This window comes from Carex rostrata, chromosome 1, assembly GCF_964058835.1.
Source record: "Carex rostrata chromosome 1, lpCarRost1.2, whole genome shotgun sequence".
Classification (NCBI taxonomy): Eukaryota; Viridiplantae; Streptophyta; class Magnoliopsida; order Poales; family Cyperaceae; genus Carex; species Carex rostrata.
Window position 1 is genome coordinate 15,128,713 of NC_135918.1, and position 16,672 is coordinate 15,145,384.

The following is a 16,672-nucleotide window of genomic DNA, read 5'->3' on the forward strand; positions in this document are numbered from 1 at the left end:
AGACAACTCCAAAACTGAAAACATCAGAATGCGTGCTTGCATTTGCCGTGCCAAGGACACATTCTGGTGCTATAAAACCCTTGGTGCCAGCAGCTACAGTTTCTACTTCTTGGTTGTGATCAATGAGTCTAGCAAGGCCGAAATCACCGAGCTTAGCATTGAATGAGGAATCTAACATTATGTTGCTTGGCTTAATATCTCTATGCACAACACATTGTTCCCACTCTTCATGGAGGTAGAGAAGAGCAGAGCCTAGCCCTAGTGCTATATTTTGCCTAATTGGCCAAGTTAGAAAAGTTTCTTTGCTATACAAGTGTTTGTCGAGGCTTCCCTTGTGCATCAATTCATAAACCAACAAAAATTCTCCATGATCATGGCACCAACCAATTAGTTGAACAAGATTTCGATGCCTTAGTTGGCTTATGATCCGGACTTCTGATATATACTCTTTTTTCCCTTGCTTTGAATCTTTTGACACCCTCTTAACAGCAACATAAATGTTTTCATCCTTTAAAATACCCCTGTAGACTGATCCAAACCCCCCTTCTCCGAGTTTCTCGTTCTCCCCAAACCCATTTGTTGCATCAAACAGTTCACTGTACGGGAACTTCTTGGGTCCTCTCCCCTTTTCAAAATCGTAATCAATTGATTCATCACCAATGACCTCAATTTCTCAGATTTTCTTGATTGAGCTCCTTTTTCTGAGATGATATATGAAGAATATCCCTACTACAATAAATATAATAAATGTGCACACGACTATTCCACTTATGAGCGGCACATTTATCTTGTTTTTATCTTTGCTGACCAATGTTTTCATCCCTAAGGTTGAGTTAAAAGACCACCAGAAGATCTGGTGCGTTTCAATGGATGATCCCGTGGCAGCTGAGAAGCCTACAGATGCATTTGCTGGCAGGTTCCTTATATCAACAGTTGCATTGAGGCTGAATTGGATTGTTGAGTTGGCCTCATGCCAAAGGGAGAGACTCAAAAGTTTTTGCCAACTGTTATACTCAATATGTGCTGTCATCCTTTCATTAACAAAGAGGGAGTTTGAAATGAGCTGGTAAGAAGTTGATTCGATCATGTTTACATCAATACCAATGTGGCAAACAGATCGATCTGTTGAATTTGGATCTATAATCTGATTCAAGAAGGTATCAAACTCAACTGCAACTACTTGATTAGCCGATGCATTCATGCCGGTAGTGGAATTGAAAAGACCAAGATATTTGCCAAAGTACTGGCCATCAGCTTGTTGAGGAATTTGAGATGGATACAAAGATAGGAAAAAAGCAAAGCCATCCCCAAAGTTATCTGGTGTAGTATTTTGTATAAGAAAAGAGAACCGGGTTGTAAAGTTGGTTACCTCTCCGGTATCTTTATCCCACAAGGGCACTGGCTGATTGTACGTTGCTCTTCCTGTGCTGTTCCCAAGGCTTGAGGTTGCCGAATTTTTGGTCAAATCGATTTTGTTCGTATTATCATAGTATGCATTACCTTCAAATGTGATGTTTTCATTGACGGTGTTGGGGTCAGAGAAATTGAAGTTGAATGAAACCGAAACACCATGGGGTACAATAAGAAATAAATAAATTGAAGATAAGTACAAGAGTTGGATTGGTCTTGAGCACAAGTCAGGTATCACCATTTTGTTTATTAAAATTGAGAAAGCTTGGTGACTGTTGTTTGTGGGAGATTCATTGGTGCCAGAGGATGAGGTGAGATAGAATTTATAGTTAAAGTCCTTAAATTTTTAGTTGCCACTACTCGAATTGGTAGAAAAATCTTAAAAATTGCCGGGTCAATTCTGTCACACAAAATTAACTCAGTCAGCAATTGACAAGACCTTTGTTTGACAAAAATAACTATTATTTGATCTTATTAGGTCATGAAGTTATATGAATTTAATTTGGTATCATATTTAGTTTTGAGGGTGGAGGTTTTGCTCAAAGGAATTTGGACAAATCATTATTTAAAAGTTGGGTCTCAGCGTTAAAATTTGCACAGAGTACGTTTAGATTCACGGAACAATTTAAATTATTATTTGATCTTTTTTTTTTTTTTTTTTTTTTTAACAATCTGAATAGTTCAATACTTTAATATCAAATAGTGTGTATTAGTGTGTATATATATATATATATATACACAAAATGACTTGGGTAGGTCCGGTCCGGTTCAATACTTCAATATTTGGGTTTTTGAATTTTGAATTAAATACGGGTATGGTCGGGTACGGGTATGGTCAGGTAGGGTATGGTCGGGTATTTGTCTAAAAAAATCTGTCCGGTCCGTTTTTTGTCCGTACCCGCGTACCTGAGTACCCGACCCATACCCGGGCTCGGGCACGGGTACCCCCGACGGCGGGCACGGGCGGGCAGGGTAGGTATACCCTTAAAGGGTATTATTACAACACTAAACCTGAATGCGACAAAGAAACAGCATGGATGGGGACATGGCGCAAGTGCTGGTGCCTGGTTGACAGCTCGCCTGGCGACATGACAAAATCCGTTCAGGAGAGAGAGAGGGGAGAGGAAATGAGGGATAACAGGCCCGGCTATATTGCTAGGATAACAGCAGATTTGGAGTTGTGTTTCCAATTTGCTCAACAATTTTTACCTTTGAAGTTTAATTTATTAGAGCGCGTATAGATGCTTTATGGTTCGGTTTTTTAAGTACCTTTTAGAACTTAATTTGGAAGACTTTGATATTTCTGTATATACTCTTAACAGGTATGTTTACTGAGTGTTTGACGAGAGGCGGTCAGTGCCAAGGTTGAAGTCGGTTGTTACCTTCTCCACCTCGCTTCTAACCAAGTCACAGAAACGAATTGATACTCTAATTGGTTTGTAACACCACCAAGTAATATAAAAAAAATATAGAGTAAAAATGGTTTGCAACTGTCGAGGGTTCATGAGGGCTCTCCTAGACTCCTCTTGTTGGATTCTTACCACCATGTTGTCAAGACTTGGCATCTTCGACTGAGGTCAAGATCTGAGACCAAATTGCTTATTAACTTGGCTTAAGAGCCCTCAGATAAGTGAAAAAATTTATGTGGTTTCTGATTTTTTTTTTTTTTTTTTAAAAAAAAAACTGGTTACTGGTACAGGTATCAGTTCAGATCTGAATTGGTTGGTTTTTCTGGTAATAATGTTAGATTTCTGGTAATGGGTTTTCTGGTAAACAGTTTTTCTGGTAAGGGGTTTCTTGTAAACAGTTTTTGCTGGTAAGAGCTATTGAAGAAAACAGCTGTTTTTTTTCCTGCTAGTTTTTGCTTGGATTTTTTCTGGTAAAAGAAACTTATATTAACAGATGAGTTATTTTTTGCTGCTGGTTTGTATAAGCAAAAAAACTGGTAAGAACAGTTCAGTTTTTTTGCTGGTGATTTGCTTGGGGGTTTTACAAATTAGATTTAAGCCCTTAAGGCTGATTAATATTAGCTGATAATCCCAATACCAACAATGATTGGGCTTAGTAATTGATTGCTTTCTGTATAATTTTGGCCAGTCTAATTCGTGATGTTGGATTATTACACACATAAAAGAGGCAAGAATGACCATTAAACTTATTTAATGATTCGTGCCTGGATTGAAATTTGAAACCATTAAATTGTCAATCTCCTGTTTAATCTACTCTCTCTGTTTTGTTAGAAAAATAATCTCCTTAGTCCATACTGGGTAACTGTCAAATTCCACAAATAAACAAATAATCTTTGGCAGTAGAATACGAAAGAAAGTTACCTATTAGTGACAAAACCATTGAATTGATCAAGAAATCTTTGACAATAGAATCATCTACTAACCACATTGGTCGGAGAAGGTTGAAGATTTGTCTCATCAATATAACCGAGTTTATCTCTTTCGGCAAGTTTCATCTTCAATATCTGTGACCATAGATAAAAATTCTTGCCATCAAGTTTAATTGTCATTGCGGAAGCTAATTCATCATGACTTGGATTATTCGGTTTCTGCTTAAGAAGAATTTGAGATAGAGCATTAGTTAAGTTTTCCAAAAGAAAGGTGTTATCCGGTTTATCATCCATTGATTTTTCAGGCATAACAGTGGAAAATAAAAGAAAACAAGAGAAAGAAGAGAAACAAAAACAGCGACTATGCAGTATCAATATCCGATTGCACAGGAAGTTGATTTAAGCTACCCTCACTTCCACATAATCACAAATAATGGTTCTGATACCATGTCAAATTATTAGAAAATATAAACACAGCACAACAGCCTCTCATATAGCTTTTCTAGTTATTTCCTTAATCTAGGATTGTCTAAATATTACATTAATTGTCAAGATATTACATTTATTGGAAACTAAATACTATGCTGCCTTTTGCGTTGACCCTCTTCTGATCTTTTGGAATTTTTTTATTATTTTTTTAGATTTATTGAAAATAGCTATTTTTTTATAGTCCAAATTTGTTGAAAACAATGATTTTTAATAAATCTAAAAAAATTGTAAAATAATTTCAAAAAATGTAAAATTTGGTCACCAAACACATATTAATATGGAGAACAAGATTAACAGTTTGAATCGACTGTTAGGATTTTGAAAAGTCAAATATTGAGCCGTTGCACGGAGGTCCTCTATGCTATAGCATGCTAGCATATTCCTATATATATATGTGAATTTTTATTTTTAAATCCGCATACCGCATAAACGGTATGCAGTGGCCTTCCGCATGCATGAACAAAACCACATTTTAAAACACTGGAAATCACAAAATGGTTATGTACAATGATTCGATTCCCATGTACCAATCAGCACACATCCCTGACAAACTAGATTTTCAGATATGTTAACCCATACCTAAACTACCAAGAAAAAAATGCACAATAATAAAAATACAACAGGCTTAAAAAGATTATCAATAAATTCAACATCACTGTCATAAAATCTTTGTTTAGAAAGTTCAATCCATGTAATTTATTACATATGAGAAAATCCAAGCATTTAACTAAGAAGAAAAAAAGATGCACATAATTATCCTTACACGAGAGAAATTTTGACCAAGTACTCATGGGCTCCGTTCAGGTACCGAAGAAGAGAGGATATCAAGCAAGGAGTTTGTGGGCTCCAGTTCATCATGCCATGCCATAGAGGCAATGTATCCCCTCCGTAGAATTTTCTCGTGACACCTTCAGCATTTATCTGCAATAAACAAAATTTTACATTGCAGCTATCAATTATTTTTCATGTCTAAAACCTAGGGGTGAAAACGGAGCGGATACAGAGCAGATAGTGGTACAACTACATCTATATCATTTTTTTTTCATTTTTCAGATACGGATACAAATATGGGTCGAATCAGATCAGATATTTATTGAAATAATATTAAAAATATAAAAAAATATTGAACTTCATAAAATTTATCTAATTATAATGGTGACTAACATATATTTTTCATAATATATATTAAAATATATGGTATTTATATCTATTATTCGGATTAATTAAAACCATATCAGTATCCTTATCCACACGGATATTTGGATATTATCTATACCGTTTTCACCCCTACTAAATCCCTAATTGCATAAAAGCACAAAAAAAGAAAAGACTTATTGTCTCAGTACGAACACCACCTCCACTTGCACCATCACGGGCCATGGTAAAAGATGCCGCCTTTATCACCAGTTGTTTTTGTTTTAAAAACAAATGAGATAAAACAAGAAGCCAAATCAACATCAATTTCTTCATAAAATTGGAATAAAAAGGCTAAAAAACAAAAATGAAGTAAAATGTAACATCAACTTATTTGTTAAGTTTTTGACAATTGAATTAGTCAATTTGTTAATAAATCTCACATATAAAATCAATTCATTACTGGACCAAGTATTGAATAAGTCAATTCAATTGAATAAGTCAATTCAATTGAATAAGTCAATTGAATATGTCAATTGAAACTCATAAATTGTTTGAATCGAACCTCACATTGTATCTTTATCTATTCTTCTTTATTTTTTTATTTTGTTTTAAGTCCAATCTTTCACAACAGATTTATTTCCCTTCTTTACAAAACTTGTTTAGGACATTTTTTATGACAAATACATACATTCATACATATAGAGATTGGCAACTCTACTTACATTAGCATATAAGAGCATATACTTATAATTCATTTTTGTATTTTCGAAGTCCAAATAGTCGATTTGAAGCGCCCAACATGTTCTCCATATTAGAATGTACTTGGAGACTATGCATGGTGCAGATCAATCTATATTATGGATCAATATCTATGTTGTTAAAATCCAAACAATTGATTTGAACCGTTCAACATGATCTCTATATAAAATTACTTACAAAATAACTTATACATTTTTAAAACATTTTTACTAATTTTCTGGATAGATAAAAAATTACTACTTTTAAATAGTTTAGAATCCTTTATATCAAGTAAATTTTCTTTCTATCTAAGAAATAGTAATATAATGTAAAAATTTAATTTATTAGTATATTTAGATTATGTTGCACATTCTGTCAAATCTCCTTCCAACTAACCAGCATAAGAAAACTCGCAATGCCAAGCCTGAAGCAAACACCAAAAACTTTTCTCAGCCGATCAGATCAAGCAATTCTAAGCTCAGCCTGATTCAGATCATAACCAGAGAGGAACCCATTTGCTGGATTTTAGATAGATGAAGATACCAAATAGGGAAGCTGAGTTAATATTCAAATTGTGCTATATCTTTCGCAGATAGACCAATTGATAGGAAGCTGAAAGGAAATTGAACCAGCTCAATGGTGAGATTGCAGCCTGATGTTGTACGTGTTATAGATGGAAATGGTAGCAATCACATGCCAGCATTTGTGTGAAATTTCATGCAGGGAGGTTATTACAAATGTGTGATATTCTCCTCCATTTCATCAAAATTCAAAAGGTTATAAAAAATTAACATAAACAGAAATAGACAAATAGGTAAGCTAAACCTGAGAAACGCGTAACATTTGAACTTCGTAACGAACGAGAATCACCATAGCAAAAGATTATAGGCAATTTATACAGCCAGCTGGAAATAAAAGATTAATGATACACAAAACACTGAAAAAAAAACACTCCCAAATAGGTATCATTGTAATACTGTGCATTTAAAAGCACTAAAGAAAAAAAAACAAAACAGAGGAAACTTTTTTTTTTTGGCAAATTTATTGTTTAGAATGTTCTTGGTTCTTGTTTCAGCAGCCAGGAAGAGTCTGAAGATGGAGCAGGAGCCGACTTGGTGGAATTCTTTGCTACGCCACTTGAAGTAGCCTCGGAGGCGGTGGTATAAAATTGCATATTAGGATCCAATGGAACAGTATACACCGGCATAGGCATTTTTGGAGGAAGAATTGGTAAATTAGCTTGAAAGTGCAAAACACTCATGGCCTGCCTAATAGATGGGCGTGAGGATTTTTCCGGGTGTGCACACCATAAACCAACAATCATCAGACATTCGACTTCTTCTTTTATGAAATCACCATTTAAACTTGAATCGACAGCCTCCATAAGTGCATTCTGCCCGTACAAATTCCAAACCCATTCAACTAAACTCACCTTCCTTTGATCCTGTTGAGGCATTATGGGCCTCCTTCCACATGTAATTTCCAACAAGACAACTCCAAAACTGAAAACATCGGAATGTGTGCTTGGATTTGCCATGCCAAGGACACATTCTGGTGCTATATAACCCTTGGTGCCAGCAGCAACTGTTTCTACTTCTTGGTTGTGATCAATAAGTCTAGCAAGGCCAAAATCACCGAGCTTAGCATTGAATGAGGAATCTAACATTATGTTGCTTGGCTTGATATCTCTATGCACAACACATTGCTCCCACTCCTCATGGAGGTATAGAAGAGCAGAGCCTAGCCCTAGTGCTATATTGTGCCTAATCGGCCAAGTTAGAAAAGTTTCATTGCTATAAAGGTGTTTGTCGAGGCTTCCCTTGTGCATCAATTCATAAACCAACAAAAATTCTCTATGATCATGGCACCAACCAATTAGTTGAACAAGATTTCGATGCCTTAGTTGGCTTATAATCTTGACCTCTGATATATACTCTTTTTTCCCTTGCTTTGAATCTTTTGACACCTTCTTAACAGCAACATGAATGTTTTCATCCTTTAAAATACCTCTGTAGACTGATCCAAACCCACCTTCTCCAAGTTTCTGGTTCTCCCCGAAGCCATTTGTTGCATCAACCAGTTCACTGTACGGGAACCTCTTGGGTCCTCTCCCCTTTTCAAATTCGTAATCAATTGATTCATCACCAATCACCTCAATTTCTCCGATTTTCTTGATTGACCTCCTTTTTCTGAGATAATATGTGAAGATCCCTACTACAATAAACATAATAAATGTGCCCACGGCTATTCCAACTATGACTGACTTATTTCTCGTCTTTTTATTTTTTGTATCCATTTCTAAGGTTGAGTTAAAGGACCACGAGAATATCTGGTGCGTTTCAAAAGAATCTCCGGTGGCTGCTGAGAAGCCTACAGATGCAATTGCTGGCTGTTTGCTTAAATCAACACTTCCATTGAGGTTGAATTGGATTGTTAAGTTATTTTCATGCCAAAGGGAAAGACTCAAAAGTTTTTGCCCACTGTTATACTCAATATGTGCGGTCATCCTTGTACCAACAAAAAGGTAGTTTGGAATGATCTGGTCATAAGTTGAGTTAATAGTGTTTACATCAATACCAATGTGGCAAACAGATCGATCTGTTGAATTTGGGTCTATAACATAATTCAAGTATGTATCAAACTCGACTGCGACTACCTGATTAGCCGATGCATTCATGTTAGTACTGACATTGAAAAGGCCAAGGCCCCCTCCACCACTTTCTGGAGGAATTTGAGATGGATAGGAAGATAGGAAGAAAGCAAAGCCATCCCCAGAGTTATTTGTAGTAGTAGTAGTAGTAGTTTTTATAAGAAAAGAGAACTCAGTTGTAAAGTTGGTTACCTCTCCGGTATCTTTATCCCACAAGGGCACTGGCTGATTGTACGTTGCTCTTCCTATGCTGTTCTCAAGGTTTGAGGTTACCGTATTTCTGGTCAAATCGATTTTGTCCGTATTATCATGGTGTGCATTGCCTTCAAATTTTATGTTTTCATAGTCGGTGTTGGGGTCAGAGAAATTGAAGTTGAATGAAACCGAAACACCATGGGGTACAATAAGAAATAAATAAATTGAACATAAGTACAAGAGTTGGATTGGTCTTGAGCACAAGTTAGGTATCACCATTTTGTTTATTAAAATTGGGAAAGCTTGGGGACTGTTGTTTGTGGGAGATTCATTGGTGCCAGAGGATGAGGTGAGATAGAATTTATAGTTGAAGTCCTTGAATTTTTAGTTACCACTACCTGAATTGGTAGAAAAATCTTAAAAATTGCCAGGTCAATTCTGTCACACAAAATTAACTCAGTCAGCTGCACTAGCAATTGACAGGACCTTATTTTGACAAAAATAACTATTATTTGACTTATCAGGTCTTGAAGTTACCTAATAAGTCAAATAATAGTTATTTTTGTCAAAATAAGGTCCTGTCAATTGCTAGTGCAGCTGACTGAGTTAATTTTGTGTGACAGAATTGACCTGGCAATTTTTAAGATTTTTCTACCAATTCTATCTCACCTCATCCTCTGGCACTAAATAAGATTTATTAACTTGTATTGAGGAAACGCATGAGCATTCTTGTGTAGGAGTTCGGATCTTCTAAAGTAATTCAATTTTTTAGTTTAGATCCAGACCGTCAGATTAAAATGGTCCCATTTGCTCCACCTTGGAACGAATTGGCCCGGATTTGAGTCGGACGATCTGGATTGAAACTCAAAAATTGGATTACTTTAGAGATTCTGGACCCTCTTGTGTAAGGAGTGTATATTACTTTTGTCACTAGATTAAAAGTGGATTCTCATAAATTATTAGTTTTATTTTATAAATGTCGTGGTTTGTACAAGCCAAAATCCTTTTGGGTTCACCTATGTCAACTAATACATGTCACGTGTGAACAACAAAGAAAGGTGCCTTCTAGACCTATTGAAAAAGGCGCAAATGTCAATTTTTAGTTGAGGAATGGTAAAACCTTTGCATCCAAAATGTCTTCATGTATATATTTTTTTTAATAGTGCTTATATGCTAGGAATAAAAATTCTGAATTTAGATATAAGTAGTTAATGTTAAGTATCATATTTCGTGATACAGTTAAAAGCCGGATGCAAAAATATTTTTAAAAAATTGTTTTTCTTTATCTAAAAGTTATTACTAATAAAAGTACAAAACAAGCGCTAATCATTGATTTTTTAAATAGTTATTCTTAAAATTATATTCTATTTTTTATATTAATATAATGAAAACTTGTGCCAATTGTCTGAGAAAAAGCTGATCTTAATAAACGGAATCACATATGTAGAAAAAGTGATATGGATTTTGAAATATAGGCGCAACAAGTCTTTCAAAAGCGTCCAGAATTTCTATTTTTCTTTTGTAATGAGACGTCAGCATTGCCTTTGAGGAACCGATCTCGTTTGGAACAGTATCAAATGCTTGAGAAGGCTTGAGAATTAGCTGATTTGAACCTCATTGCCTATTTTCTGACGCTGATCTCTGGCGTGGAGCACTAATCTGGTTTTTCTGATCATGCTGATTCGGGGAGCAGAATTTATGGTATGTATAGATTTTTATTTACTGGTTTGGTTGTGGTTTTGTTCGTGCTGAATCTGGTATTTTACTGCTGTTTGACTTTGTAGTTCTTGTTTTCTGATTCTGGATAGAAAGCTGGTTTGGCTGTTTGCTGGTTAAGGTTATAACTTATAATTTTGAAGTTGGATTTGATATGGAGATTACTGGTTCATTAAAGTGGTTTCTGATCTGTTTTTTTTGTTCTGGTTTTTGGTTTTTGAAGTTGAGTGAGTCAGAGTTTTGTGTAAAGAAAAGGACCTAAATTAAGTCATAAATGGCATGTGCAAATTTAGGTTCTGATCCCAAGACAGATTAGAAAGAGGTTCTTTTTGAAATACCATGACAGAAGTTGTCAGGTGTTGTTGCATTTAACATAATGAAGGCACACTTGCAATGTTCATCATACTAGCAACAATTACGCCCTGCTCCTCACACTCTTTAAATTACAATTTACCAGTAATTCACACTCTTTAAATTACAATTTACCAGAAAAATAAGAAAGACTGAAAAAACATTAGAAAGTTAACAAAACCTCAACGAAAACCAAGCAAGCAAAATAGAAAGTGGTATTCAATGAATATTTTTCCAGAGTAATACAATTATAAGCAAGCACTATGAAATGTTCTAACAAATCTAAGAAATCTAACAGGTTCTAATAGAATCATAACTGTGTTTGACAGTGGGCAAAGCAGTTCCTAAGATACATCTCTAACAAAACCAAAAAAAATCTTGTAATGTTTCAGTCATGTTGCCATCGAGCATATGAAATGTGCGTGTTTCTTGGCGCCATCTCTACCCGAGAGCACAATCAGCTCTTGATCAGTTGGAATGTGTCCAATTTGGTGAACTCCGTAAACACCGGCCTTAATCCTTAATTACATAGTTCTTGTACCGGTTATTCCGATGGAGTGCTCAGTGGTTGTTGGAAGTTGGAACTCACCTTCTATTGCACTTTGAGCTCTGTGGCCAGCTTGCAGTGCACCTCTAGTATTCACCATTTTAACAATGTTCCTAGAAATGATTAAGAAAATAATAATCAATATAAAGAAATATTCTGATAATCAAAACTTATCTCCACTTATGACGCATCCATTTTTATTTTTTGGATACAAATTAATACTAATTGGATATTAAACGGATAGAAATATGAATCGGATATTAAATGGATACATAAATAATTTGAATACCTAATTTAAATATTATAACAAAATTAACTTATTATTCAATAAATTATTTTTCACAAGAAAATAAATATTTTATTATTTTGAAAATTGGAAAGCTCAATCCCTTAAAAAAAAACATACCTCAAGAGTACGTTTATAGCACAATTTGGGTGACATACTTTAACAATTACTTAGTTTTTGAAGTTATCAACATTATTTATTGAAAGAATTTTTTTATATATGACCTATGACCTACCTTATATTTACAGATGGACTAATTAACAAGAGGGAAAACAAATATTTTTGCCCTTCAAAATTTCTGGAAAAAAAAAGGGATCTCCTTGAAAATAACTGCAAATGACATATGTCTACCAAAAAGGTCTTTAGTAATTGGGTTTTGTGCCGATTTAGACAAATTTTATCCAAATCAATTTCTAATTCAACCATACCACACACTCGTTGAGATATATGCGAATATATTTAGAACTTAATAAATTTACACGATATGTAAATCTACACTATTTTATTTGTGTGAATTTTGAGTCATATTAGACATACGGTTTAATTAGGTTTGAATTTGAATAAAGGTTTGTCCAATTTGGACAAAAATCCCCATCCTTGTTTTCAGGACGAAAATATTTCTCGCCTGAATAAAACTAAGTGTTTGTTCATAGCGTATTATTATTGAATAAGAATACTATTGTTGTCAATTAATATGTAAAGTTAGTTCGAAAAGATAGAAAATTAATTAATTGACTTTCATATGAGATAAGACTTACGTAAAACAGTAACCGATACCAGCCGAGTTGGAGGTTGAAATTGAGAATGAGCTAATGAAATTCATTTTTCATCATGGTGTGTGCGTCTTCTGTATCTAGTAGGATATGAGTTTTTTTTTTTTTTCCTTTTCGAGGGGAGGAGGCAAGAGGTTATGGAGAGGGTTGTGGGAGAGAATAACTTTAAATAGAGTCCTTGCGCCGTCAGGACTAATCTTTTAGGGTTGCAGGAAGGGACAACCTTAAATACAAAATATATAGTTATGCGCCGCCACCTGGTTTTTTAGGGTTTACAAAATGTATATAAGTTTTAGGGTTTACAAAACGTATGCCATACAAATACGAGTATGCCACATTTCTCAAAAAAAAAAAAAAATACGAGTATGCCACTTTATAAGCCTTAATATACGAGCAAAATACAAAATTTCCTTTTTCAGGTGCAAAGAGGGTAAGCGAAGGGGGTTTCCATTGAAAAGTTCTTCAACCCAATCTATTAACGATAAAAGTTTTGTTTAAACCCTGTAACTTTCAAATTTTATTTAAATAAGCCTAAATATTTTTTTTGGTTCGAGAGGTCCCTCAATCCATCTCTTTAACTTCGATTGAACTGGATGAAAGAGTTGTATCATAGTATTCAGATTTATATACATTTTCAACTTTGCTTTTACTGCATATGTGATGTTTAAGCCAATATTCAACAACTAATAATTAATATGTAATATTTCAACAAAATTTCGGACACCAAAATTTTTATATTACAGATGCATAATATAAGCGTCAGCAAAATCGCTTACAATTTTATCTCCTCAAAACGAACAAAAATTGAGGTACAAAGACGACAAAAACATAGCTCTCACGCCCAGAAACATTGAAATTTCAAGGGCCTAGTTCTAATAAGTAGTGATTTTTAAAGCCCATATAACAAAAAAAAAACTACAAAACAGTTTTCACCAGATACTACTCAGACAGTAAGCTTCTGGGGAGAATTTGATGTGTCAATATGTTGGAGTTGCAAAGCAGCCAACAACCCTTGCCATGTTTCACCTGGGCCCCCAGAAACATTGAAATTCATAAGTTTTCTCTGTCCCCTGTAGTAATCTTCCAAAAGCTTGCTCTGTTGAAAAATACAAAAGATATAAGAATAAAATTTATCAGAAATGGAATATTCCACAGAGGAAAGGTTCTAACAAACCATGTAATCAAATTGAAATATTATTTGAACAAGTTGCAACAAGAAAATAAATATTCCATTTGCATGCTAATTGTGCTAGATTCTCTAAAAGATGCACCAAAAAGAAAACCTCAGGTTGATTCCACAAAGAAATAGCACAAATTTAGCAAGTTATTGCCAAGTAAACTTTATTTACAAGGAACTAAATAAACATTGAGTAGGACATATATTAAATGCTATGCATTCAACTTCAAAATTTTATAACCAAAATTCAAATTATGTTAACTTCTAATTACCTGCTCACAGTGAAGGTGAATCTTCTCCAGCCGAGAACCCTCCAGTCCAACCACAGCATTAGACTGCACTTGCAGATGTCGGGTACGGGTTGCTAAACACAGGTTGCACCTGGTTGATTCAGGTTGGTTCATGTTGAATGGCCTTCCACAGTGCAAGCATGTTTCAATTTCACCCCTGATTTGATTCTTAATTATAGTTTCATCCTTTGATTTTAAATTCACTACTAGGTCTATATCCACCATCTGATCAAGCAATTCCTGAGATAAAACAAGTAAAATGATTAAATATATGTAGACATCACCAATCATCTTGTATTTATCTCACCAACAAGGTATATATAGGGGTGTTCATTGGTTCAGTTCGGTTAAAACCGACCTGATCAAACTGAACTCAATTTAGATTTGTTCGATTGAACAGAAATAAGAAGGTTAATCATAACAATAAACATTATATTTTTTTATTTTTTTAAAGATGGATTTAAAATTTTTGTTTGGTTGTTTTGATCTAAACAGTTTTAAACTGAACCAAGCAATATACATTATGTCATAATTTTTGAATTTTTTTAAATATTTGGTTCGAACAGGAGATGGGTTTAAATATTTCAGTCGGTATGCTCAGACCAGTTTTAAAACAAATTTAAACTGAACCGAACCAAACTATTACACTTGTTTTAAAAAATGAACTAAACAGATCCATTTAACCGGAAAAACCGAACCGTTTAAACCAAATTCTCCCAGTTCGGTTTAAAACTGAATAAACCGGACCTGATTAGCATCCCTAGGTATATAGAAACATTATTAATAACAAGTTTCATTTAAGAACCTGCCTAAGTTAATTGGAGGTCCCAACAAAAAAATTAGACAACCATAGATATAAAATCTGCTTTATTAGTTACTATTTGAGGTCAAATAGGCACCCCAGTAAATAAATCAGACTTACTGCTTGAAGCCTAGTTCGCGGTATTCCATCAAGAATAAACCCAGTTTCGCCACGGTAAAACCTCTCTTCTAGCCTCTTTGAAAGCAACCCAAATATTATCTCTTCTGATACAAGCCTGCCCTGGTTCACCGAATTTGCAATCTTCATAACAAAGAAAAACAAAGAAAGGTCTTTAGAGACACTCTTTTAACTGCTGCATGTAGAAAAAAATGTTCTGATAATCTTTTCACCCAAAGAAAAAATATGGGATCTCTCAAGGACTATTATGAAATTTCAAAACTTCCTGGGTGTACTCAGAAAAATACACTAAGTTCAACTAATCAAGAAATGGTCCAACTATCCTGACTAACAGTAGACCAGAGAACCTGAGGGGCAAAACTGGAAATTAACATAAAAGAAAAACCTTGGCTGCACGTGACAAACAAAAGAGTGGGAAGATAAAAAAGAAGGTTCTGATTCTGAAGCAAACCCTAATCTTGTAAAGTTCCCAAACTACCCTTACAACTAACAGAAAGCGCCTGCAAATAAGCGAATTTACCAAACTGCCCTTCACATTCTAAGAACATGGCCGCCACGCTCTTTTCCATCTCTCATGGATCACACAAAAACAAAATTATCAAATTTACCAACAAAAAAATTAAAAAAAAGACCAACACGAAAATCAATTGCCACAAAAAAAAAAAAGTAATTTCTGAGTTCTGTAAAAAAGACCAGAACTTTCAAGAAACAAGGATTTTTCAAATGCACCCCTAATAATTCACAACCAACTAAGGAATCAGAACTAGAAAGGATCTGAACCCTCATTTTCCTTAATTAGGAACAAATTCGATAAATTGATGGGATCAATTAACAAAACCTGAGAAGCAGAAACCAATTGAAAGACAAACCTTCAAGTAAATAGAAGATCTTGGATCAAGCTCTTGTCTGACGAGAGTACCCATGGAGATGTACGGAACATCAAGCAACTGAGCCATTCTAGCAGCGTACAGGTGTTTCTGTAAACCAGGAGTACCCATGAAAACCCATTGGACGCCTCTAGGACCCCTTTCACAAGACGTGCCTTCAGCTAACGGCACGTGCGCCTTCTCCTCACAGTCCGTCCAGTAATCGAGATCGTCGTCTTCCCAAATGGCGGCGGCTGCAGCGAAGCGACGTTTAACCACCGTGTTAGAGAGGCGGCGTAGGGCGGATCGGGCGGCGCAGGAGCTAAGTATTCCTGCCATAGTGGCAAATTGGCGTAGGGCGGATCGAGCGGCGCAGGAGCGAAGTATTCCTGCCATAGTGGTAAATTGGTCTAATTGGTCGCGTTCGAGGGTTTTTGAAGGAGAGAGAGAGAGGAAGAGGGGTTTTTGTGGGGATTAAGAACCCTTTAACACTTTACATTTTAGGGATAATTAAGTGGGAATAAAAAGTGAGTCTTTATACTATGCATATCAAGGTTACTATCCTACGGCTCTATGTTCGAGTTTTCAAATTCTAACTGTCTATTTAAACTATTAATCTTATTCTCCATATTAATATGTTTTTTGGAGATCAAATTTTACATTTTTTTACTATTTTTTTAGATATTTAGAAAATCACTTGATCTGAAAATTCTAGACCATTCAAAAATAGTGATTTTTAATAAATCTAAAAAAATGATAAAAAATTTTA

The 16,672-nt window shown here is 34.9% G+C and overlaps 2 protein-coding genes and 1 pseudogene across 3 annotated transcripts in view; all 3 read right to left on the bottom strand.

The window, feature by feature from the left end:
• LOC144560356 (L-type lectin-domain containing receptor kinase IX.1-like) overlaps positions 1 to 2,419 on the bottom strand; it is a 40,396-nt gene extending 37,977 nt beyond the window's left edge. Inside the window, exon 1 of the mRNA XM_078309528.1 lies at positions 769 to 2,419. Coding sequence (XP_078165654.1) covers positions 769 to 1,651 — 883 coding nt within the window. The 5' untranslated portion in view covers positions 1,652 to 2,419. The remainder of the gene's footprint in view (positions 1 to 768) is intronic.
• Positions 2,420 to 6,866: 4,447 nt separating this feature from the next.
• LOC144560372 (L-type lectin-domain containing receptor kinase IX.1 pseudogene) lies at positions 6,867 to 9,305 on the bottom strand (annotated as a pseudogene). Its single transcript, XR_013513383.1, has one exon. The product of XR_013513383.1 is annotated as an L-type lectin-domain containing receptor kinase IX.1 pseudogene (transcript).
• Positions 9,306 to 13,305: 4,000 nt separating this feature from the next.
• On the bottom strand, positions 13,306 to 16,370 carry LOC144560427 (P-loop containing nucleoside triphosphate hydrolases superfamily protein). The gene is made up of 4 exons (XM_078309626.1): positions 15,907 to 16,370; positions 15,020 to 15,160; positions 14,080 to 14,337; positions 13,306 to 13,726 (listed from the first exon to the last, which is right to left on the bottom strand). Exons 1-4 carry the CDS (start codon positions 16,297 to 16,299, stop codon positions 13,574 to 13,576), a joined length of 945 nt encoding a protein of 314 aa, XP_078165752.1. The 5' UTR covers positions 16,300 to 16,370; the 3' UTR covers positions 13,306 to 13,573.
• Positions 16,371 to 16,672: the final 302 nt, after the last annotated feature.

Bases quoted from the DNA above. Each gene is read 5' to 3' on its own strand.
- LOC144560427 (XM_078309626.1), bottom strand. From the start codon at position 16,299: ATGGCAGGAATACTTCGCTCCTGCGCCGCTCGATCCGCCCTACGCCAA. The intron at 15,161-15,906 runs GTTTGTCTTTCA...TTTGTTATGAAG, and splicing joins GATCTTCTATTTACTTGAAG to ATTGCAAATTCGGTGAACCA. The intron at 14,338-15,019 runs GTAAGTCTGATT...GTTTTATCTCAG, and splicing joins CGCGAACTAGGCTTCAAGCA to GAATTGCTTGATCAGATGGT.